Source organism: Schistosoma mansoni, chromosome W (assembly GCF_000237925.1).
Source record: "Schistosoma mansoni strain Puerto Rico chromosome W, complete genome".
Lineage (NCBI taxonomy): Eukaryota > Metazoa > Platyhelminthes > Trematoda > Strigeidida > Schistosomatidae > Schistosoma > Schistosoma mansoni.
The window spans coordinates 12,206,619-12,231,358 of NC_031502.1; the positions used below are offsets into that span (position 1 = coordinate 12,206,619).

The 24,740-nt window shown below is 31.9% G+C and overlaps 1 protein-coding gene across 1 annotated transcript in view; it reads left to right on the forward strand.

Moving 5' to 3' along the window:
- The window catches only part of Smp_141910 (putative sh3 and multiple ankyrin repeat domains protein 1,2 (shank1,2)), a gene marked incomplete at both ends in the record, with an annotated part of 52,120 nt that overhangs the window by 6,829 nt on the left and 20,551 nt on the right, over nucleotides 1–24,740 (forward strand). The window contains 5 exons of the mRNA XM_018788561.1: nucleotides 2,945–3,053; nucleotides 8,146–8,297; nucleotides 15,751–15,918; nucleotides 18,885–19,149; nucleotides 24,374–24,649. Coding sequence (XP_018654092.1) covers nucleotides 2,945–3,053; nucleotides 8,146–8,297; nucleotides 15,751–15,918; nucleotides 18,885–19,149; nucleotides 24,374–24,649 — 970 coding nt within the window. The remainder of the gene's footprint in view (nucleotides 1–2,944; nucleotides 3,054–8,145; nucleotides 8,298–15,750; nucleotides 15,919–18,884; nucleotides 19,150–24,373; nucleotides 24,650–24,740) is intronic.

Sequence of the window (24,740 nt, forward strand, 5' to 3'; positions counted from 1 at the left end):
ACATACGATAGTAACATGGTAAATCACTAATGTTGGTTCTAGTGAATAAAAAAATAAAGTAACAAGTCACGTAGTGACGAGAACTGGATAATGCATCAAATGATAAGATTTAACACATCTACTCAGTAATAGTTTAGTGCTAATTCAGAGATCTCAACGATCTTTCAAATAAGTCAAATACCTTTATTTAAAACGACTGGTCAAAACTAGTAGATCTTTGGTTAACTACCTTGGTTTCCACGATGAATATCTTTTGATCGGAAAAACGAATGAACAATATTATTTTTTGACTTTATACATTTATAACGTTTATGTTGTCGACTATTTCACTTAAACTTAGGACACAAATGTTAATTAAATTATGATTATTGTTAAGAATTCTAGTAGTTCTCAAAAACTTTCAGTGTCATCTTGAATAATGGAGAAGGGGTAGTTATAAAATAAAAATGAAAATTACTTATTATTCATCAGCCAGTAATGCTTAAAATAGAGCAATCCTGATTGAAACACAAAGAAATAACATCAGACAGTAAATTTTATGCACTGTTTGTCTGATTTTATATGATATAATTCAATATTTTTTTCTAAAGGCTCCTAAGGTCCGCTCTGTTGATCTATGGGTCTGATGATACCCACTGATTCTTACGTAAAGAAATTTCACGAAGTATGCATTAGAACAAAGGAACGCGTTAACCAGTTAGAGGATAGTTCAACACATACAAGTCACTGGCAGTAAGAGATATCGTGTCTGTGAATTTGATGACACTTCAATTAGTAACACCCAATGCCTTCTTTGATGATGGAAAAGGAACAGTTTGAATGAGTTGTTGCCCCAGTGATGTCTTGACTGTCTAGAATGGTTTAGCCTGTAATTACCTATCCACCTAATGAACGGAAGTTCCCCAAGGATTCTCAAATTCTGAGGCACCATAAGTCAAAAGGCCTTGGCGAATTATTCTCTGCTACGTCTTTTGATATGTATGACTTCTGGCCGCGCAACTGACTGGGTTGTTTGATAAAGGGATTTGAAACAGAGAACGCTTAAATATCACAACACTAAGTTGTTGTCATCTTCATCTTCGGGAAGGACTTACGTAATTCATGGATCAACCATCGGAGAAAAAGTCTACTTTAGATAAGATCTGAACTATCACTTCCATCATATTTCACAGATTGATAAAATCCATGATAAAATGATTCATAACGGGTGATCTGGTTTCTGATCAGGTTTTGGATATATCAATCACATTCTTACCCTACTTCCAAACGTAAGAGTACTGCCTCGTATATTGCAGGCCAAAAATTGTTGTGTAAGTTGATACAATGCCATCCTTCAGCTCGTTGGACAGAACTGTGCTCTGAGATTATCTGTTGAAGAAGAGTGTGCTTAGGAATCTTATTGACACCTTAAAAACTCTGTATATATACATTTCAGGCAAGGTAAGGGCTTAAAATCACCTCTCTCTGTTGTCCAAATCTAGTAGTGGGGTTAAACAGAGTTATCTAAGATCACTTTTCTTCTCTAAGGTTAACAGTATGGAAACAGCTTTGAAGGGAGTATATGATGAGGATGGGAATCTGTATCATACAGAGATTTTTTGACCCTAAATGTTAGGCTAATGTTGATTTACTTTAAGATTATGCACAAGCTATCCAAATTATATTTATTCAGCCAAGAATCGGTGTCCGTTAGTATGACATCCGTTTTTCCTTTACTAAAGGCAAGTTGCTAATATAGAATCCCAAGTCTGCACTCATTCTTTGTGGTGATCTTTTAGAAGTACATGAAAAGTTTGTACGTCTGAATAGCTTTCTAATAGTTAACTGTATCTTCACTGTTTTTAAACATTGACACACCTGGCTTGTTCACATTTTGGGCCTATCATCTTAGTAACTTTGACATCGTTCATCAATCACCGACGCTCGTGGTGCATACCGTTTTCAGTGCTCAGTGGTACAAGATTTTCTGTGTTCAGCAAACAAATAAATTTACTGTTTTTTGAAGGCACCTAAGACTGTAGTTTTAAAATTGATTTTTGACTTTAGTGGAAACACCCCTTGAGTCAAACACATTTTAATAGGACATACTAAATTTTGAGAATGTTACAAACCAAAGGTACTTTTGATCACATAAAAACTGAGGATTTTAGAATAGTAGACATTCTTTTAAAAGCTTCTTGAATTACTTATGTTTCAGTCGAATTGAGTCAATCACTTGAACAAATAAAATTTATCATAGTAGATCGATCTTATCGTTTATCATAGGTCTAAAACCCTAAAGTCGAATTTCAGAACTGTTAGATAGCTTCGTAATAATGATAGGAACGAGCAATCTGCTGGGTTAATCATCTAAATCACTCAATCTTATAGTCCGTAATACTGGAATTTTCCATTGAGTTAAACAGAGATAACAGAAAGTAAATGACTGAGTAGACAAGTATGTTCATTGAGCCAATTCACGTATCACTAACGTTATTGTAGTAACTCAGTCAGTAACTGTCATCAATTATCTAAAGATTGTCTCAAATGTATGTTTAACTACTTCATCAATAAGTGTTTGATCTGGATTTTATTTACAGTTGAAGTGAAAAAGATCCATAATTTCCACCGTGAACACAACAAAGTTGAACCAATATGGTTATATTTGTTGATTTATGTTTTCCAACTTTAGCTTATTTAACGTCATCATCGATCCCCCACCTTAAGTTCGACTTTGTTGACTCATAGTTTACACAGCAATTTAAGAAAACTTGCTTCAAAGCTATTCATCAGTGAGTTTGTGATTATCCATTGTTATATCAGTTTCGGTGAAATCTTCGATATTTCTCCAACTCGTTTCAGATTGTTCATTTATTCACCTTTTTCGTTGTGTTTACGTGAGTGTATGTAATTTATTTTAATCGTTTACCCTTATAATTTATTTCTACCAATTGAATATTCTAAGGCAAATTTTCGTCAGTTTATTGAATATGTCAAGGTGGGTGATGTAGATAAAGTTAATAAATGGTTAAATAAAGGACTGGACCCAAATTTCCAATGGAAACCAAACGGAGGTAAGTGAATATATTATTATGATTGTTTTCAATAAATAACCAAGAGGATATCTGGATAAACTTATTGTAACAAGGAAGATAAATTGATATATTCTTGTCCATTTTTTTTAACACTGTATAAACCTATTTGCTAATCATCTATCAGATTATGTATCTACTCGTATATATATATATATATCACATAAATATAACCTATGAATTATTACATGTATATACAATTGTATAGCTTTGAGAATGGGCTCGTTGTAAAGGATAAATTAATAAATTAATTTATAAAATATGTATCTATTAGTTACCACCAAACAGAACAATTATATAGAATTAATTAATTTTTGTATTGGTTGTTTGAATCTTCCCATTAATATTTAAGATTGCAATTGATCAGTCTCTTATTTGCATATGTGTATTCTGTGCAGATTGCCTCAACATCGTCTTAAATCTAAAGCAATATAAGAAGAGATGGATGATGGCTAAAAGTGAAATTCAGGACGCGTGATTCGTCCTATTTCGAAGTGGTCAGCTGCGTGTACTTCATCTTAAAGTTCATGCACATATATCAATAAAAGACTGACCGATTCCAGTCCTAAACAACCAATAGAAAAATGAATAAAGTTTCACTTCAGTGCACAAGCTAGTGGTTATCTGGATTCAGTAGCTAAGTAGATAACGTGATGGCGTTTGAAGCAAACGATACTGGGCTTGAGTTGTGGAGTGAAAATCAATTGTGGGATTCAGGTACATCCAGTTGACCAGTCCGGAATGGGACGAAACGCGTTTCTTGGATTCCACTGCTAACTACAATTCATCTCTGTTTATAATTACATGGAATTTTATTAACCTAAAGTGATCCACCAGTAAAAAAGTTTGAAATGAGTTTAACCATTGAAACGATAAATAGATTACTACACTGATGGTTTTTATGATATTGTCATAGTGGGGGATAGTCATCTATTCAATAGTTGGCTGTTCAATTAGTTGTGTCGTCGGGTTTAGTTGCTTAGGATCTGTCAATCCATCACAATTCCATCATTCTGGTAGCTTGAGGTAAAGTTTGAGTCAGTGGTACATATTCTAGGTATCATTATCAAGGTTTTCGAATAAATTGAGCATTGGGTAGATTGTTATGAATATATTAATTTATTTATGGTGGTACATATTATTATGAACGCTATAAGAGTTAGGACTCTCACATATTAATTGAGCTACTGTAAAATGCGAATCATTCATTTCTACAGATTGTCACAAAACACATATAATATATATATATATATGTTCCCACTCTAACATGGATAGAACTGTACACGGTGACGTATACTGCACCACCCATATATTCATATCGTAATGGATATTAGTCTATATACGATTTGGTAATCATATCTGAAGTGAATAAACCATTTGAATGTTTATTCATGTTAACTAATCACCGTTTTACAAAAACATCATTGTCACTGATAATCATTTATTATGAAATCAAACCCATTCTAGACAGAAACTAATTTCTATATGGCTGTATGACATCAATTATACCTCTTTGCGATTATAAAATATAATCTCTTTGACTGTTGTTCTTTTAATTGGAGCAAGAGTTTTTGACGAAGGGTTTGTGTTATTGTCTATACAAAAGTGTTAGTAAATGAATGGTTAAAGCGAAATGGATATTTGATCGGTTAAGGAGAATGTGCAGATGCTTAAGTATTCAAGTAAAAAACGTGTGTAGAAACTCAACCTGTACATCGTAGCAGTCACTGTTTGCATCCACCCTTAAAAAACCAAGCCAATTATTTCAGAACTATTATCGGCAACTCATACAAATATAGGATACCATTTCATTAAAATCTTTTTCAGTCGTTTGTCATTTTAGATGAATGATGGGCTATAATTAAGTTGTCAAAGATATTTAGTGATTAGACTTTTAGACAAGAGAACTAATTCCCATATGCTGGGACGATTAACGTAAATAAGGTTTTGTTATTCTAAAGTAATTCACTCAAGACCAATAAACTAATCTACAACGGTTGAACTACATTCAAACCCCGTTCAACACGAAGCTTTTTCCAAATGAATGGTTTTAGCGAAGTTATTTCGTTATGGATTTCGAAAATTCGCTAGATTGCAGCTACTTCGGATATTAAACTACTTAGTTTGCTCAGGAGTATAAACAGTAAACCTTTTTAGTTGGTATTTTAGACTCCAGCATTGACCAGAGCAAATTCCATATTACGTCTTGAACATTTTGGATTTCAAGTGAAATCAAAATGACATCATGAAAAACGTTTACATTAGTCGTGACTTCTTTATTTAGGAATTTGAATTTCTTGAGTTCATCAAAATAGATGCTATCGTAAATTTTAAAAGGAAATGATAAGCTATCTAATAAAATGTTTTGATGGTAATTGCTTTCACAAACTTTTATTTCCGTCAGTCGCTGTAGTAAACATCAATAAGTCGAGATCTACTGAACAGATTTACAGTATTTCGATACTAATATGAGAGAATGATTATTTATCTTAATGTAATTCTCAAAATTTCGTATATGTATAAAGGTTGACAAAGATTCATTTTCATCTATAAACTATCCATAGATTTCAATCAGTCCTTAATTTCCATAAAACTACTTGGTTTGTATACTTGAATGATATTTTTTCAAGTACAAAAGAAAATTTAACAAACAAAAGTGTATTAGAGAAAGGAAGTAGAGTCGTTGATAACGATATCAAACCCTTATAGTATTTCCTGTTTAATTAATTTGTTACTTTGTCTACATTGAATAAAACGTATATATATGTAAGCATAAATATTCAAGTCTGTTTACTACCCAGCCAAAACAGTCAGTTTCCCTATAAAAAACTTGGTCAATAAAATCAGCTTTCTTCCACGTAAAGTGGTGACCGTGTCTAAAATGAAGCTGTGCTGTTGTTAAGGACAAATCGGATGCTTTTAGGTGATTGGTATAATAAATTTGGAATTACTACATTTTCCAATTAATTTAAGACTGGTTAATGGATGATAAGCTGAATTATAGATTTTTGTCTTTGTCTTAGCTATAACATACGTTATTATTTGTATTCATATATACAAAGTATTAAACAAATCAAGAGAATTTATGCGAAAGCTCTATCTGATGTAGTTCCAGGTGACTTAGCCGATGAGCTAGCAAGCACCTCCCTTTATGGTTTTGTAGGGTCTGATATATTCAATACTCATGTCTATTTTTATTAAACTTGGCCGATAGAAGGCACTTGGTAAATAGAAACAAGATATTTGGAGTGGTTTATTGAGTTTGTTTAAATATTCCTAATTGCGTTTTATCTCGTCTATTACACATGCCAGAATTTATTGGGACATGAACCAGCAACAGTAATCTCTGTTCAAAAGGGACCTGTAAAACCCCTATCACTATCACTGGACTGATAAGAATTAAAAAATAATTCTATCAGTTCTCCATACTTGTTTTGTTTTTTACTCCTTTCTTATCTCCTCTTCACTACTACTCCACTTAATTATTCAAACACATTTGTTGTTACGTAGTTCTTGAAGTTCATTATTTTGGTAACTTGGTCTTTGTATATTCGCGAACTTCTTATGTCAACTAAATTGCTCATATTATTAAATTGTTTATTATTTTCATAGTCACCAAAATACGTGCCACCTAACTATCAATTCGTACTTTTACTTACGAGGATTAGTTAGGTAGTCCTTTACTGTTGTTTAAATGACTCATAAACAGTTTTCATTGATTTAATAATATTTATATATGCATATAATATTAATGTTTATTAGAGTAAGGGTTGATGAAGGTCTAATTAAAACAATATTGTCCGCTTGTATGTTTTGGTCTCATTTACATACCAATCAGGATGAATACATGTTATGAAATGCTGAACTAAATGTGCAAAATAAAAAAGCTGAACAGTATTTTTACAAATTTGACTGATGAGTTCAACTATTAAAATTACTACAATCTCCACGAATCCCCATTCTGATAATAATCATGTTCTCACTAGTAACTAGCTTCAAGATGAATTTCCCGGAGTTCTAGTGAGTCCAATCCGTGTCGGATGGAGACAGTTATCTACCTCAGACAATGGATGAAGAGTATCGAGTGAAGTTAGACATTAACACCGTTGGTTGCCGGCTCAGTGGCCTACAAGTTAAGTGTTCGCTCACGAGACCGAAGGTCCTCGGCTCGAGTCCCGACTGAGGGATCGTGGGTGTAAACCGATGAGGCGTCCCCTACAAGGATGAAACGGCGCTCAGTAAATACAGTTTCCAGTGGTGGTCTACTTTAGTCAACTCATGAATTCAACTATCAAAATTTCAAAACGCCTCTGACATCTGAGTAAAACTAATGCAGAAATTTCTGCACATCTAATTACATACCTTTTAAGGATTGTTCTAATAGAGTGGAACTATGGTGCTATCAATAATAGGCTAAACGTAGACTATTAGGTAGAGATGATGAGTCAAATGGTAGCATTGCAATATTTTATCAGATAAAGCTTTTCATGTTTGTTTTATGTTGGTTATCACAGGCTTGTCAGAAAAACGTTAGTGACGTCTAGTTTATCAGGTCATTGACTGTGTGACTGAGCTGTGATGATGGGTAAAACGCTTGTATATTTAATTATCCAGTCATGTCAGACTAAGAGTTAATTTCGTTGTACAGATCGAAGTCCAGTTTTATCTGTCCCGTGGTATACACGGTTAACTTTAGGGTATTTAAACATTTACCTATTACTAAAGTATAAATTTAATTACAAAGGGTGCCCACTATTCACACAGAACATTAATTTAATATGTAAGTCTTAATTGGTCAGGTAAACTAGTTAACAGTTTACAAGTGAACCAATTTCTGAAAAATATTGTTATTCTCATTACCACAGAAAATTCATTTATTTTACAAGATGTTTTTATATGATTTCATAGGCATGTAAATCAAAAGTATTTGGAATATTATAATCGGATATTGTTCATTTATTCTGTTAGACGAAAATATTACACTCAGTGTTTACTATACAAATTACTTTAATTTATCTGTAATTTACTTTGTAGTACATGTTAATCTGTTTTTGTTCCTGAATTTTCTAAATAGAAACTCCACTCACCATGGCTGTACAATTGGAAAAACCATATGAAATGGTTATGGCTTTAGTGGCTGGCGGAGCACACTTAGACTATCGGGCATCAGATAGTATGACACCGATTCATCGTGCTTCAGAGAAAGGCAATTATGAAGCTATTAAGGTAAGTATTATTTGTCTAATTGTTACCGAATCGCCACTTAAAACAAATAAAGTTCACGAACAGCATTGGTTCTAGACCAATCAATTTGTGGAAATTAATTAGCTTACAAATAGAAATGAATCCCAAGGTTAGCTTGAAATTAGATATGTGATTGAAATTATTCTTACATACTTCGATGAAAATAAACATATTTGTACTCGTCTGTGAGGTGTGGATAAACGCAAACACCATTAATTAGGATGAGGTACATTCAGTTGATTCGTCACTTATAAAACAAAACGTTCACCGTTAATTACATTATTAACTACTATTCAAAATGAAATAAGCTGCTGGATACATGTAAAATCAAAATGATAGATCAATTTAGTTTTGAGTAAATCCTTAGTACAAATCTGGTAAAAATTGAAGCACATTTATTAATCTAACCTCAAAAACCTTGGATATATATAATATTGATATTTATCAGTATGCTTTTTAACAAACCCCAGTGATTAGTATATCTTCCCTATTGTAATATTGTGTTAGAATAGAAAGAAAGCATGTCTCAATTCATACAATTAAATAAATTGACAGAGGTCCAACAAAACCTTATCTATGATATTAGTTAGCTCTTGAAATGTGTCGACTACTATTTTACAAATATATTTTAATTCTTTCGGAATCTTTGCTGTTGAAGAATGGAAACGAAAAACTATGCTGTAAAATTTCACTGATGTTTCTAATGAATCCCCAATATTCATCATCATCATCATCAACTGAATACATTTTTTATGAAAATTTAAGTCCATATCTGTCTAGAAATAAGGAACAATCATTTGAAATTTTTACCACATCAAAAATTTATTTCTCATATCCAGTTTCCATTTTGGTATCCCTTTTTAAATTTTTACTTTGCTTGTGGGTCACACCTCAATTATTATTATTATTTTTTTTATGATTAAAAATATGGACATAATTGCAACTTCCTTTTAATGTTTACTTTAAAAAACATTAATATGATTAATCAGTTTCGGTTATAATTGAATGAGTCATTATTGGAATGTATAATGGGAATTTTAATGTTATGGATATCAACTATTGGAACATTCACAGTTGTTATCAGTTTGTTTATCTACTAACTTGATTTTCATTTCAACAGTGCACAAATAAAGGAGAATTACAGTATTAAAGTCCTATAGAATAAAAGAAAAAATTTCACTGAACGGAGATTAAATTAAATCTGGTTGAAATGATTCTTCATGTAATATACTTTCAATAGATTTTCTCAGATGTAATTCAGTAGTACTTTTTTGTATTCAAAACAAGCGCTGCTTTTAAACACTTCAAATGTGGATATAAAATAATACTTTAAATGCCTCAAACTGTGTGGATCAAGTAAACGACTTTGTTCATTTGAGTAACATTCCAAAATGAATGACCTCTGTTTGACAAAACAGGAATAGTCTTGGAAAAATACTCTTAATTAGTGGTGTATGGTTTTCTAATTGGTAGTAAAAATCGTTTTTATGCTGTGTGAAAACGATAGTGTGAAAGACCTACTAAGCAGATCGTAAATTATACGTAAATCAGTAAATTTTTCATCTTATGTCCTCTGTTCATAGTGAAATCACAAACAAATCATTTCGCTAGTGGTTCATTGAATAATGGGATAGATAAACTTGTATAAATGCAAAAAGTAAATGTTTTCTATTTATAATTGGCCCATATCGTTATTTGAAATTGCCATCAGTGAGTTCGTAATAAAGAATTTATGGGCGACTGGAGATTTTCAAATAAGCTTCATACGGTCATAAAAGAATCTATAAAAAATCTGTTATCCCTCAGTTAAATAAGATTCTATACTTATAAATTCGGGAAAGCTGATGCTAACCTTTAAAAAGCTAACAAGCTTACTAAAGTCTCTGTAATCGCAAAGCTTTCAATACTACGTTAAAGTAGTTACTCTTGAATTACACAGACTCTCCTCTAACGAACTTAAAAATTGTCCATTTCGTAATAACATTCTTCATGCACTACAGTTACACTGTTCAAAACACATATTTCTTTAATACTCAATCACAAAATTCTTGACCAGGGTAATGAAAAGTTAATTGGTTAGTTAGCTATTTCGATGCACATTGTTAAAAATTGATTCATTAATATTTTAAAATTTATTCATAAAATATAGTTTGATTTATGCATATTAAATATGGTTACATTTACTTTAAACTAGATTGATTCGATCTCGCTTTATGAAACAATAATAAAACAAGTTTAGTTTGAAGGATTTTTAACCCGTTTCAAGATTTAACTGGTCACCTTATGACCTGTTTATTCGACAAAACAACCTGTTTCACTTTCTTTCAGTTTACTATCTTTACTTCCAAGTCGTAATGTAAACAAACTGTTCATTAGTTCTGAAGTAATAGTCAATGAGAAAACTTACTAAAATGTTTTTGATTCTTTTATGAACGTTCAGCAAATGTAAAATCTAGAAAAAATAGTTTTGTGAAATGAAAAGTTTCTTTGTAGAATAACAAGATATCAGATTTTCAAACTGTTTTATTAACTTAAGTGTCTAGTATAATTTACCAGTGTTATAATCTACGGAAGTAATTGAATTTCTGAAGTAGTCAACATTTTATGATCATTGGAAAATTGTGTTTTCCAATTTGTGAAGAATAAAACAAAATTGTTTTCATTGACGTTCCTCTATTTAATACTAATAGCCTTATCAGAGTAATGGAATATCATTTACCCAACGCCCAAATTTTTTTCAAACCACTAGCTACCATTTCCTCAGTGATATACAGGATGAAAATCAAGATTGAAATGATAGCTCATATTTCGGTGTGATATATTATATAAAAGATGAACACTGATGATAAGACCCGGACAGAGATGAAATAACAATTCAGCATTCTGAAGTTTCCAAAAGCTCCCTATCTGAAGTTAGTTCTTAACGAGAAATCGACCCTGAAATTACATTAAATTTTATTGGAATGACGATATTCATATCTGTCCTTCAACTGCAATCATTTCTTTTTTAAGTATGCTCTCATCTTTATGTAATACTTTTGTAGTGTTGGAATTTTTCCTAATGTTCGATAATTGGACTACTGTTAACGTCTAATAAATCTGCACAAATTACTTCATATTTAGCTTCAACTAAAGTTCTCTTTCGATGGGAAACAGATTTAAATTTTTAAAATTACTTTCACATAAATGTAATAAGTGTGATAGACTGAGAAATCAAGTTAACGGGGAATTAAAGTAAGCAACAAGTCGAAAAAAAAGAGAATGATCTGAAAAGGATACTAAAAAACAGATATTTAGGAAATAAACAGTTATGGGCATTAAAATTCTTCATAGAAGGTAGAGAAACGTCTGATAAATGTGTTTTGAAGCTTTCAATTATGTATAAGTTATTTTAACTGGTTACAGCTTCGAAAAATATGTGTAATTAGTTTGAGAAAATTTTAATTTCCCATTGTTAGTACTACAAAGTCTGTTGATAAGTCGTTTTTGGCACTGTTTTTATTTGCCAAATTACTATATTTTAAACAGTGGCTTAAGTGTGAAGAATGTTGTTAAATACACCTAGAACAGTTCGACTTCATTTCACGTCATCATCGATTACCACATTTTAAATGGCTTCTGGGTTTAATATCTGTTTCATAAAATTTTAGAAGCCATGTTTATTTAAAATTTTTATTTGTATTTCAAAACACTATAGAAACTAGCTACCGTTTTTATCACGTAGTGGCGTGCAGAGCTACACGTCTCCAAATAGCTAAGGTAACCTTGATTAAGTTTCTTGTTCCCTTTATTTTTGCAAAGTGGAGATTGTTATGGTTTTGAGTTTACTTAAAATTTAGAGCATTTTTAGCTGTTACATATTACGAAGCTGCTTGTTAGTCAGTAGACAAATCTACAAAAGTATTATAAGCTCTCATCCCTGACATTACTTTTCATGGCATGTTATTTTATGATTCATGATTGTTTACGTGATCGCATCCACGCGGAAGTTCATGTTAGGAATAAAAATTGAAAATATTCGTTGATTCAAAATTCTATTGTTCTCAGCTGACTAGATAAGCCCAACCATGTGTTCTTTATATGATTAGAAAAACAATATTATATTACTGCTGACGATGATTCAGAGAATGTGTAATTTCAGTTTAACCAAACTGATAAATTCTCTATCTTTTGTATCGGAAATTTTTGCGTATTGTTTCATTTTTTCTTCTTATTTTTAAAGTTGACATTTTGTTGTCCATTCGCGTTACCCATAAGAAAACAGTGATTACTAACCACTTAACATGTTTATGTTCATATGGTAGTTCACAAAATTCATTGATTGATTTACAATTTTGAACATACTGAAACTGTCTTTATCCTAACTACCTACTCGTGTAAAGTTTCCTTGTAAACAGAACCAACTAAACTGTTGATCGTATTTATGATATAAACAACTTTTATTGACTAACTGTTAGGCTTGAATGACATTCTATACGACTAGGTTAGAATTGCTTATCGTTTAAATAAAATGAAATGTACTGCGATCTAGTAAACACAATAGGTGATAAAATTGGTTTGTCAGTAAGTTACCTGTTTATCGGAAGAAACATTTTTACCTGTTAAGAGGTTAATGATAACTTATTCTATTAGTCAGCATCATATAAAATGAGTTCTTATTAATCACTAGTAAAACTCTAATAAACTTCTAAATTTTGACCACTATCTAAGCACTCATCCAAAGCCATACCATCAACAACTTGTGTAATATAATTTTCATCCTTAGATTTGCTACTTTAAATTACAAACCATACACTACTGACCAGAAGAAGATCATATTCAAAGAGCGGTAATTTGAAAGTCATAACTCATTAGTTTCTACAACTAAATGAACGTTAAGTATCATTCTTATTTCAAGGACAGACGAACGAAATAATGCATTCTATGCTACAAACGATATGTTTGTGAAAATTAGGTAGATCGTAACAGTAATTAAAAACTTTACATAGCTCTACGACACTATATTTACTATGGTCCACCAACACTCAGTAGTCTTTGGGATTTTATTACGTACCGAGGCTCCAAACATAATTCTTATTTTTCATTAGCCGAATTATCAAGGTTATGTATCGTAGAAAAAATTGATTTGTTAAAACTACTGTAACAGCTAGTATAACTGTAATACCAGTGTTGAACTAATGTCAGTTAACATAACTTATGTAGGCTATAGGAAAATAAGTTTAACTACTGTACTTGGAATATTTGTAAATTGCAGTTATTTATTAGTTCACTGCTCTTAGCTAAGCTATGCTTAATGTACGATAAAGTAGCTTAGACAAGTAAACTCAGATACATTGAGATTTCATTATCTGTTGAAAAATCCATCAAAGACTCAGTACTAATGTAGTGAACGAGAACAGAGTCGGGGACAACTAAATATCTTTTAATAAAACCTTACAGAATAACTTGGTAAAATCTGAGAATCATACAGTAATACTTCATTTGAAAAATACCCATCGATTGTCTTAGACGTTTTTGTTCCTTCGTTTACATACCAATCATTCTCTGTTCTTGTTGTCTTCTATTATCTCAACCTTCTGCCTCCAGGAACTTCACGTTTGATTGATGATATACATTGCTTATATCTGTCGAGATCAGCAGCACACATCACACTATGAACGCAAAAGTATACTGATACTTTAGGATACTTTTAAACATTGGACCACCATATATTTTAGGAAATTTTTTCGTACCCACATTTAACAACAATACTGTTTAAGGGTTGATTGATCTTTGATACAACATTTGTTAAATGCTGGTGTACAAAAACAGAATAGATTGTTATTCTTATTTGGACACATATATATCACTACTAAATTTCATAATGTATCACAAGTGAACGTCCATTGAAGATGTCTTTTCTTCAAGCTGTTCCAAATTAAAATTAAGTGACATGAATTCGCTAGTTAAAATCCATTTTCATTATCCAACTTCTATTGATATTCTCATTATGTTAACGTATAACACTGTTAAATGTGTTTTTTATGATTGGTTTGAACGATATAATAATGATCAACACTTACATAGATGAAGCATATACATAGAAACAAACTGAAGTCAACGAAATAGTTTCTGATAAGTTAACTGCTTAAAAAGCTCATTCGTTGAAGTAATGAATCTTTGTGAACTTATATTTATTGATAATATCTAATGATTCATTGAAAGTCATTGAAGAGTTGTCACTTCAATATGCCATTCACATTATTAAATATCTTAAAACTGATTAATTTTTATGTTTTGATATACTACTAAAGACTTTCTGCAAGTAGTTTCAAGAAATATATCTTGAATTTAAAAAATGGTTTTTCTTGATAAAAATAATCTGAAATGTGGTAGTTGGAAAAGGTATTTTATAGTTACAAATGAACAACTGCATGTATAATAAGAAGTAGATGTTCTTTGCTTCGACTAGTTTGATAAGTAGAATGAAATATATTTGTTTCGTCGGTCATAGAGTAATGGTTTACAACATAGAAAACAAATTTATATTTTGTTTAGGGTGAATACTCTTGTTCGTTTTCAAAAAAATGTGTTTCGAAAAACAAAGGACTAATTTCTTTTTAAATGAACCAATGTTTCGTTAAATCGCTATATGTAGGACGATGTTTTAAGAATTGTTTTATTGATTATGACAGGTAAGATACTGAAGTGTCTTCAGTTTGAAAAAATAAGTAATGATCAGGTTTCTAAAAATATCTAACTTTAACATATGAAAAGCGGGAGGTTGTGAAATGGTAACAAAGTGGTAGAAGTCAATTGTTAACGGAACGTCATTCAGTTTAAACAAACTTTTCAGGTAATTAATCTGACATCAAACGTCAACCCTTTTAACAGTAGTAAAGTTAATACTGAGAGTATTAGATGTATATTGTTCTATTTCAAAAATTTTCTTACGTATCAATCATACATTATTGGGTAACGATTCACCTGTTGATGGATACTATTTGTGAGTTAAAGTCGTGAGATTCTGCTTTTTAATCCGTATCTTGTCTTAGATATGTAAAGTAGTAATGGTCCGTAACGTCTGTTTGTTAACTTTTTGATTTCAAATAATCATTCAAGTTGTTTCTGCTAGTAGAGATACATTTAAACTAAACGAACTCTCCATAAATTAACCTACGTAATAAACTGTTGTATCGTCACTCAATTTTACTAAGCGCAATTCGACCTCATTTACAAAAATATAGACAGGAAATCGAAATATCTCATCTGTGTTATTTCAACACAAATTCACTGAATTACGTTTCTGCGTAATCCCGTTTGGCGTCCTAACTAAATAACCTGACTGCTGTGGATCGATATTAAAGATTTCCAGGTAGCTAACTTATAGTCGTTGATATATTTTTTTATTCATTCTTCTTGTTAGTTAACTTTATCTACAATATGTATGTTATAGGTACTTCTTGATCTTGGTCAATCACCGAATACACGAGATAAGGCAGATTTAACACCATTATATTATGCAGTGTTGAACAACACAATATCTTTATGTGTTGAACGATTGCTATTCGATCATTCTCCTCTTGGAATAGCAGATGAAGCAGGACTACAAGAAATACACCAGGTGACTTAGTTTTGAATATCATAACCAATTGAAATTGTCACTAAGTTTTACTTAACATTTTAAAATATCCATGGTTACATTTTTATATTTATTGTTTAAAAAGGCATCAATACCAATATAAATGTGAACTGTTTTTTTTCAAATTAACTACCTAAAAATTATCCTTAAACTACTATGTTGAATACTCTTTATGGAAGTTATTGGACTCTATCTGAACAATAACAAGTGTACTGTCAAAATATAATTGCAATCTGTTTTCAAATAGTTCCAATGAAACAAAAAGTTAATTGAATAATGGTTTATGACTGGGACTAGTAAGCCACATGAACTATTCCTTGTAACGTTCAACTTACAATAATATTTGTATTTTATTGCCACAAGTTAAATAGACATTTTAAAATTCTGTTAGCCTTTGATTAGGAAAAATTATGTGGAAACAGTGGACTAGTAGAGGTCCTAAACTTGGAAAATGGCTGAAGTGGACTTGGCAGTCCACTTTATTTATTTAAATAACTAATACATCATGGAAACTATCATATCTTGTTGAATATTATTTAAAAAGTAATGGGGTTATCCAATTATTCATTCAGGAATTGTATGATCCACATCAAATGTATTGTTGAAGCTTTATATTTATGTAATTTTTAAATTTGTATGAGTTTTGTGGAAAATATACCGTAATGAATGTCTCATAAATATCTTATCAGACAATATCTTTGCTAGCCAATTTACGCATGGATCAAACGGCTGTTATTTTTCTTGATCATTGTCACATCTGGAGTAATGTAAGCACTAAAAACCACTTTTCTTGAAATAAATTTTTATACAGGAAAAGAATAAAAAGGGAGATGACTGACAAAAGTAAATATTGATTTAAATACCAAGGGGCTTTGTTGAATACATATACATTTGTGGTAATAAATTCTGTTGTACTTCACCATGGTAACGTTTTTCCTAACATTTATATATTAACACATATCCATCAGTCATTCTGCTAATAGAGAATGGAATGAATAGTGTATTATTCGAAAATTAATAAATCACGTATGTGATGTTGTAGGGTAATAATAACCCTTGAATGTGTTCTTCATTATTGAATTAGCTACAATTTTATTCTAGGAGGAATATCTTGTTCTGACACCTTCTCTTTTAATGTAAGGAGGGTAACTTTTTAGGAGCTACTTAGGTTAACTTTGTGTTGTTTAATGTTCTAGCTACCAGATATGTCCATTCGCAGTAAATCAGTCATCTTTTAACTTTCCAAACTTAAGCAAGTGAGTTAAAACAATATATTTTGCTCAAAGTTATTCTTCAACTTCCACACAGTTACTGAAATCAAAATGATTGGAAATATTAGCAAAGTCGTCATATTTTTTACAAGAACGTTCATTTGTTTTGTAACTGTCATACATACCATCCATAAAATTTTACCATAGAAGTAATCATCGCTGCCAACTTCTTTGTTTCAGTTTGAAATATAAAGGTGACACGACAGAATACATCATGTATATATTTAAGTTCTAAAAAGTAGTATGGTTTTCCAACAGCATTCTTCATTCAGTCACTCTCAGTAAAATCATTGTAAACAATCCACTAAATGCGTAATTAGTTTGAGATAATCAGGCCAAACATTATTATGAATAGTTACATGAAAGAAAACTATTCATTTTGGACTGTGAAATCGATATCAACTGTCTCTAAACTTTGAGTTTAAGAATATTTTCACTAGAGTGAACATCAATGATGACCTGAAACCTTTGCATTTAGACTTGATGTGAAAAATTAGCAGTATTTTGTTTATAAACCTTTTGTGATATTTGTTTACTAAATGTAAACAAGTTACTAATAAAAGAAAAATGAGTTTTTGTAAATACAAGCAACTTGGTAAACAGTTGTACAGTTACAGTGAATATCTTCTTATTCTGGACCGTCTTAAAATGTTAAAGATCATTTTGTTATTGAAATTTGTTGTTGCCTGTGATTACAGTATTCTGTAGGTTCTATATAATCTACTTTAAACGTCTATACATAGATGTACAGTCAGTAAGAACAAAATTGAACGTTTCGTCTCATTGGTTCTGTGCTTATAAGCAATTGTATAGCGGACGATTTATGACGCCAAAAGTAACTTTGGTTCAAACAGTTTTCTTCAGTCTGATATAGTATGATATTTCTTCATTTATAGAGGTTTCATTAACCTTATTTCTTAGAGTGACTAGTAAAATGTTTAGAGCTCGATGATTGGAAAATCACTAATTGTTGATGGTTTTCTAAGTTACCTATGATGACTGTATCAGATTGAGTGACGAAGTGCATTAGTGCAAGGAAGGAACGTAAAAAAGATTATATTGAAGAAGCTGTCTATTATGCATAAGAATATTAAAGTTTACCTATTTCTCTTCAATAGTGGCATTAACTAGGAAACACTAGGCGTTCACTACAAAGTAATCTACACTTTATGTGTGGTAAACACGGCATAATTACTAATGGTAGTTTAAAGCATCTATCTATATAAAAAACAAATTATATCACATAACATCAAGCATCTCTTATTTAAATGGAGTTTCTTGTAATACACATTCTGCTATTACTAGTAATAGGATTTCTGAAATTCTTCGCCTATCAGTTCTCTGAAGCCATATTGAGAATCTTCTTTGATTTTCTAACTCATTTACCCTATTGAAAATAACCATCTAGACGTTGTATTGTAAAACCTGTAGAGCTTCAGATGTCCAGTAATTAGATGTTTTTAGCTGAAGATGTTATGTACACCTACCCTACTGGTATCGGGTAGGTGATGAAAAGGTAAACACACAGCGTTTATGGTAATATTAGTCAAAACCTTGAGCACGAGTAAATATCAACCATTTACTAGTTAATCATACGTATGCTGACTGTTAAACAATATTCATAATGGTTATGAAATAAGTCCTCTGACCAAATATTCTCCTGGTTATTCCAAATAGGCATGTCGATTTGGTCGTGTACAGCATTTGGAAATTTTACTTGCCTATGGTGCTGAAATTAATGTACAAACATCAAAAAACGGCAACACTCCACTTCATATATGTGCCTACACCGGGCAAGAATCCTGTGCTCGGATGTTGCTATTTCGAGGTGCCGATAAAAATATAAAAAATTTCAATGGACACACAACTTATGAACAAGCAATGATTTCTAATCACATAGAAATAGCAGATTTAATTAAAGGTTTTCATGAACAAGATGTTGGTAAGTACTTCATGATTTGACATATGTGTTAAAATATGCTAATAAGATTCCCGTCTTATCCATTTATATGAAAAATGAATAATTTTAAACCTTACATTATTTCTATGAGTTTTTAAACATTAACCTTTTCTTATTTTCATTTCATTAAAGCAATAAAGTTATGCAGTTTAGAGATTTGTTTCATCGCTGATTGACGTAAATTGAAGAACCCTTTAAAAACAGGGAGCGAAGAGCTGCCCGAATTCCTCAGGTATAGATATGGATAATAATATGTGGGATCGAATCCACAAACATCTAGTGCCAAGAAGCGGATGACACCTTTCGGTTTACAAGAGAGAAACCACGGGTCCTTACTTTAAACATTCGTATCAGCATAACTCTTCAGTGTTAAGTAAAATAGTGTTTAGCAGCTCCATGAAACTACTTTGGATTAAATAATTCTATGTATAAGACAGGTTTTCGGAGGAAATCATCTTCAAATCATTCAGAGCTACTGTACAATTACTCATCCTGAAACATGTACATAAGCAAATCTTCCTACTGTCTTAAAGTATTGAATAGTTAGGATTTGCTTTGATAGATATGAGCTTGGTATTACCTTTGAACATCTTAATCAAATTTAAACATGTAAAATAGGTTAGCACTTTAGTTCGCATAATTTCTGGACGTTTATGCTTTCTTGTTTTAAGTCCCAGAAGGTTATTTGAATAAATTCACTTTTCCGTTATTTCTCTAACCAGATCACATTTTATTCTCATGCTTCCTTATCCCTGGCGTCTAACTTCGGTTTCACAATGTTCGGATTCTTATTTTTTTTGCTGTTCATTTGAAAAGCATTTATGGTTTATTTTAGGAAAAAATCTTTCAACTTAATACTTTTGTTATGGATTCTTATAGCTACAATTTCGCATTCCATTATCGTTTATCAAACATTTGCTTGCAGTTTCAAAATCCCATTTGTTGATTATGTTTTGTTTGCTTCAGTTATTTATTGTATATTATTGGCTTTTATTCAGTTTATACAAGGCAGTTAAGTAGACCAAATTCTTTCTTAAAATATTTCATAAATTCTTTCCCCTTTCAGTAGTCAATTTAAGCTTTTACCTAGAAGTACCTGAAAAACCAACTAAAGCTTGGAATATAATACAATCGTTAAAATTAATTTATTAAGTTTCGGTATTACTGATCACTTTTTTTAGAAATCGGATTTAAATATCAAATACATTACAGAAATTTATTTTCATAATTTAATTACTAATTTTCTTCTGGCGAAATCGAAGTAGTTTGTATCATTAGGTGTACTAATTGTTCTGACCAGCACTTGTGGTCAGCTATATCTTAAATAACTGAACTTTCAGTCTAATCGGTCAACTCGATTGAAATAATAGTTATTTATTCTAAATCTTATAGAAAAATCTGAATTTAGCCTAAAATTAAAGTTCGTATCATTATTAACCACGTTCTTATAATCATGATACTATTCTAATCTATGTAACACCATTAAGACCAATTAAATAGTTTTAGCATAATGAGACTTAGCCAAAAAACACACACAATTTTCATATTAATTTTCTAACGTTTATGTGTCAATAAGAACTCAAATCCTGTTTGAACACGATCATGGTAACAGTGTGTCAAAGTTCATTCTTGTTCATCATAATGAAAATAATTTTTCTTTTTAAAGGTTTTATCAAATAAAAATCTACACTAAAGTCGTAATTAGAAACAGAATAAACTTCATTAAAAATAAGTTTGTAAACATTGGGAACGAGATTGAACTTGAATTTTTGATAAGGATATCAATGCACTTGAATACAATATTGAGAAACACATGCGAATGTAGCAAGGCTATAATTCTATCTTTATTATTGTGTACTAAAGATTTTTATGAGCTGAAACAAAGACTTAATTTAGTTATCAGTGTGATGTGCCATGCAGCTGAAGTCATGATTATTAAAAAAAAATAGTGTGCAAGATTCGTCAGAAGCATAAATAGCCTGTAAACGATTGAATCATGTGTTCCAATCTGTTTGATAACTTACATGTATGTGGACAAACAAACGTAGGGTGGATTATTCACGAATTCCTATTAGGAATGACCAAACATGTGAAGTTTGTAAAACCATCCAATAAGTGATGAAAATCGTCCATCTTCGTCTACTACCAAGCAATAAGATTAATCAGAAGTCGCTCATTATGTTTTTGTACGAAAGTTGTCTAGGGTGAACAATCGAATTTCTTTAAGCCTTACCCATACAATAACTCAAACCAATCACGCCTGCTTAAATATAGTTTGCGCTTTCACTAAAGCCACCCTGATAATATTAATTTGTTTTTAAAATCCAAAGTGATATGATTACATTCTTAATAACCACAATCTTCAGCAAATGTACTTTACCTATAATTGGTTACATCGATACCTGAAACAAAAACATACTAAGTTTAAGGCTTAGATTATGTTCCTTTTCTTCACGTACACAGTTGCGAAATCCTGTAACTCTTCAAACTGAAAACTTTCGTCTAATCTGTTAGCTGTTTAATTCTTTAGGATAGTTTGAATTTCAAAACATTTTTTATTAATCGAGTGTCATCACAAAGAAGATCACGTTGGTAATCAGGCACGTCTTAAATATAATATTCTGTGACCACTGAGTTAATTCACAGATTGACTAAAGTTAAAAATGCGAAGGGAAAAATTTCGACACCTTTTTCCAAAGGTAATATAGCATGGAATTTTCATAATTGGTTCAGAGTTTAGCTATAAATAAATACTGTTGAGAGACCTTTAATCAGGACTAACCAGATAGTTTAAGTCTGCGACGAAAATTATTTTAAACTGTCTCATGTTACTGAATAGCTGAACGATGTGGAAAAAGTGTTCCCAGAGCATTATATGCTGTAAATCAATAATTTTGGTCATAATGTAAGGAAAACTGTAAACATCTGACCCTAATTTCACGTAAAGCGAATTTCAGAAACATGTAGTTCCAATGAGTAAAGAACATTTATTGTATGTTCTTTTTAATTCCCTGTTTCCTGGAAATTCATCATATTCAATTTAGGGGTTTAGACCAAAGGTCATTGTTTCAACTTCCAGGTGACAGGCCGTGAATGCTCACTGATGAGTGTTCTATTGTAAAACGAATCGATCATTCAATCCTTCTAGGCTTCTAGTGACGGTCTAGTTATTACCAGTTCTTGAGTTAACCTACGAAAATTGTACAATCTCCACAAATCTCTTCATAAATGCAAATAGTTAGATCAGTGTAAAGTTTTGAAAGAAACTTGAACTAACATGACTGACCAATCAGTAAATGATTTGCCTTATTAAATTCTCATTGTTCTCCAAAATATTTATTTGGTTTACAATGAGCTAACTAATTTCAAACAACTATGTTCTACAATCTTTAGAAATATTTCTGTTGACTTCATACCCTAATTTTTGACTGTTTACTAAAATTGCGTTATATAATTATGATTGAAATCTGGAGACTGCATAAGAGAGAGAGGATTTACCCTATCCTTTGGATTATTTTAGAAATATTTTCAAGTTTGCTCAGCAGTTTGAAGTCAGTTTCCCTCTTCTGTTCCTATAGTTTCTCCTACCTCGACTATCAACTTTAAACTTTCTCCTCAAGTGTCACCACAGCCAGCTATTCTAGTGCGCGAAATACTGTCTCAGGTCTACTGAAACCTCTCCCCAAACTACACATAGGGATCTTCAACGCACGTATCCTGTCATATCGGCCTGCAGGTCTCCTTAGCTAAGACCCTAGAATCTCATCCGACTGATGTATGCTGTGTCTCCGAAACACGCATACAGGATTCTAGTGTGGTCATTCGCTTGACCTCACCTCGTCAAAACGGAGAGACGATCAGATACAACTTCCGTTTATCTAAAGACCCGACGGCAAGTTGTCGTGAACTTGTGAGTGTAGGCACAGCACTTAATGTGAGGGTAGAAGAAGCCCTTTAGGAATGGTTCCCTGCTAACAGTAGCCTATGTGTTGTTCAGCTAAACGGCTCCGTACGAACTTGGAAGTATAGAGACACACGTCGTTGCCTTCACGTCATGTCTGCTTACGCTCGCGCTGACTGCAGCCCGGATGAAGTGAAAGATGACTTTTACAGAAAACTCTCTGAACTTCTTCACAAAGCTAAACACTCAGACATAGTACTCGTTGCAGGTGACTTTAATGCCAAAGTAGGTAACTTAAACCAAACAGAAAGACATTTAGGTGGGTATTTTGGTATTCCGGCTCAGCGAACAAATAATGGTGACTGTCTGCTGCAACCATGTTCAGACAATCGTTTATTTTTAGCAAGCACTAATTTCAGTAGTTCGTTCTGTTTAATTTTATCACCACGAAACGTGACCATTAAGAATAGAGGATACTCGCAAGTTACTAGTATTTGATCATAGCTGTCTTAGAAATATTACTCACATCTGCTGGGATCACCGGGTAAGTAATAGTGAGGTTCGCTGTAGGGTATTAGGGAATGATGGTAAATCAGTTGATGAGATGATGAATCTTCATCGACTGAGATGGTTGGGGCACGTGTTGCGTATGCCTGAACACCAATTACCAGGGCGCATAATGCTGACTAGTGTTGGAGACGGACGGAAGTTAGGGGCGGCCAAACCAAAACGTGGCATCAGTGCTTGAAGTCACTAACTTCTGGCGTGAGCCATGTTGGTAGATGCAGACTACTTGGTTGGGGTCCGTGTGACTATCGGAACCATTGGTTGGAGACTGGTTGACATGGCTCAGAATCGATCACAATGGCGTAGGTGTATACACTCCTTGTCTTCCCTTAAACCGTGAGATTATTTTATACCTCTCTTTCTACAAACTAATTCTTTCTTCTTGTATTATGTCCTTATACGCAATCTTTCTTTTATATATTAGTACCATTAGAGTAACTACTTCTATGAATTTGTTGTTCATCTTGTTGTGCTAATATGGTATGGCAACTTGGACCCACGCATATATGTGCCTGGTCCTATTTTGTAGCTGACTGACTGACTAAGTCTGTAGTAAAAAGAACTTTCCTGTACAATAATAGATGTAGATTGAAGGTTTACTCTTAACTTGAGATTGCTTAGTTACTTTGAATAGAATTTCCTACAGATTACTAGTGAAAAATTCATGTTTCACAGAATGATTTTACACTTATTTACGTCATATTACAAAATATCCCTTTCAACTCTTCGCATTTTTAGTTCCAATTCGTAATTATCTAAAGCGTAATCTTCGTCGCAGATCATTTTCACGTATACGGTCACAGCAAAGGTGTTCTAGTATGGGGCGACTGAATGAATTCTCAAAGCAAAATGGAACAACTGAAGTAGATGGATTACCTGAATTTGAACAAGATCATTGCAATACACTTAAAGGGAACCGTATGATAAGAAATAATACATGGATGAATACTAGTATAAGTGGTTATCAGTTAAATTCTATGGTATCTGATTCCATAGATTTTGATGACAATAAAAGTAAGATAGTTGTTTTATGAAAACAGTGAGATATAAAGTCTTTGAAAAGTTTTTCTTTATAAGTTGATCTACTGTTGTAATAATCATCAAT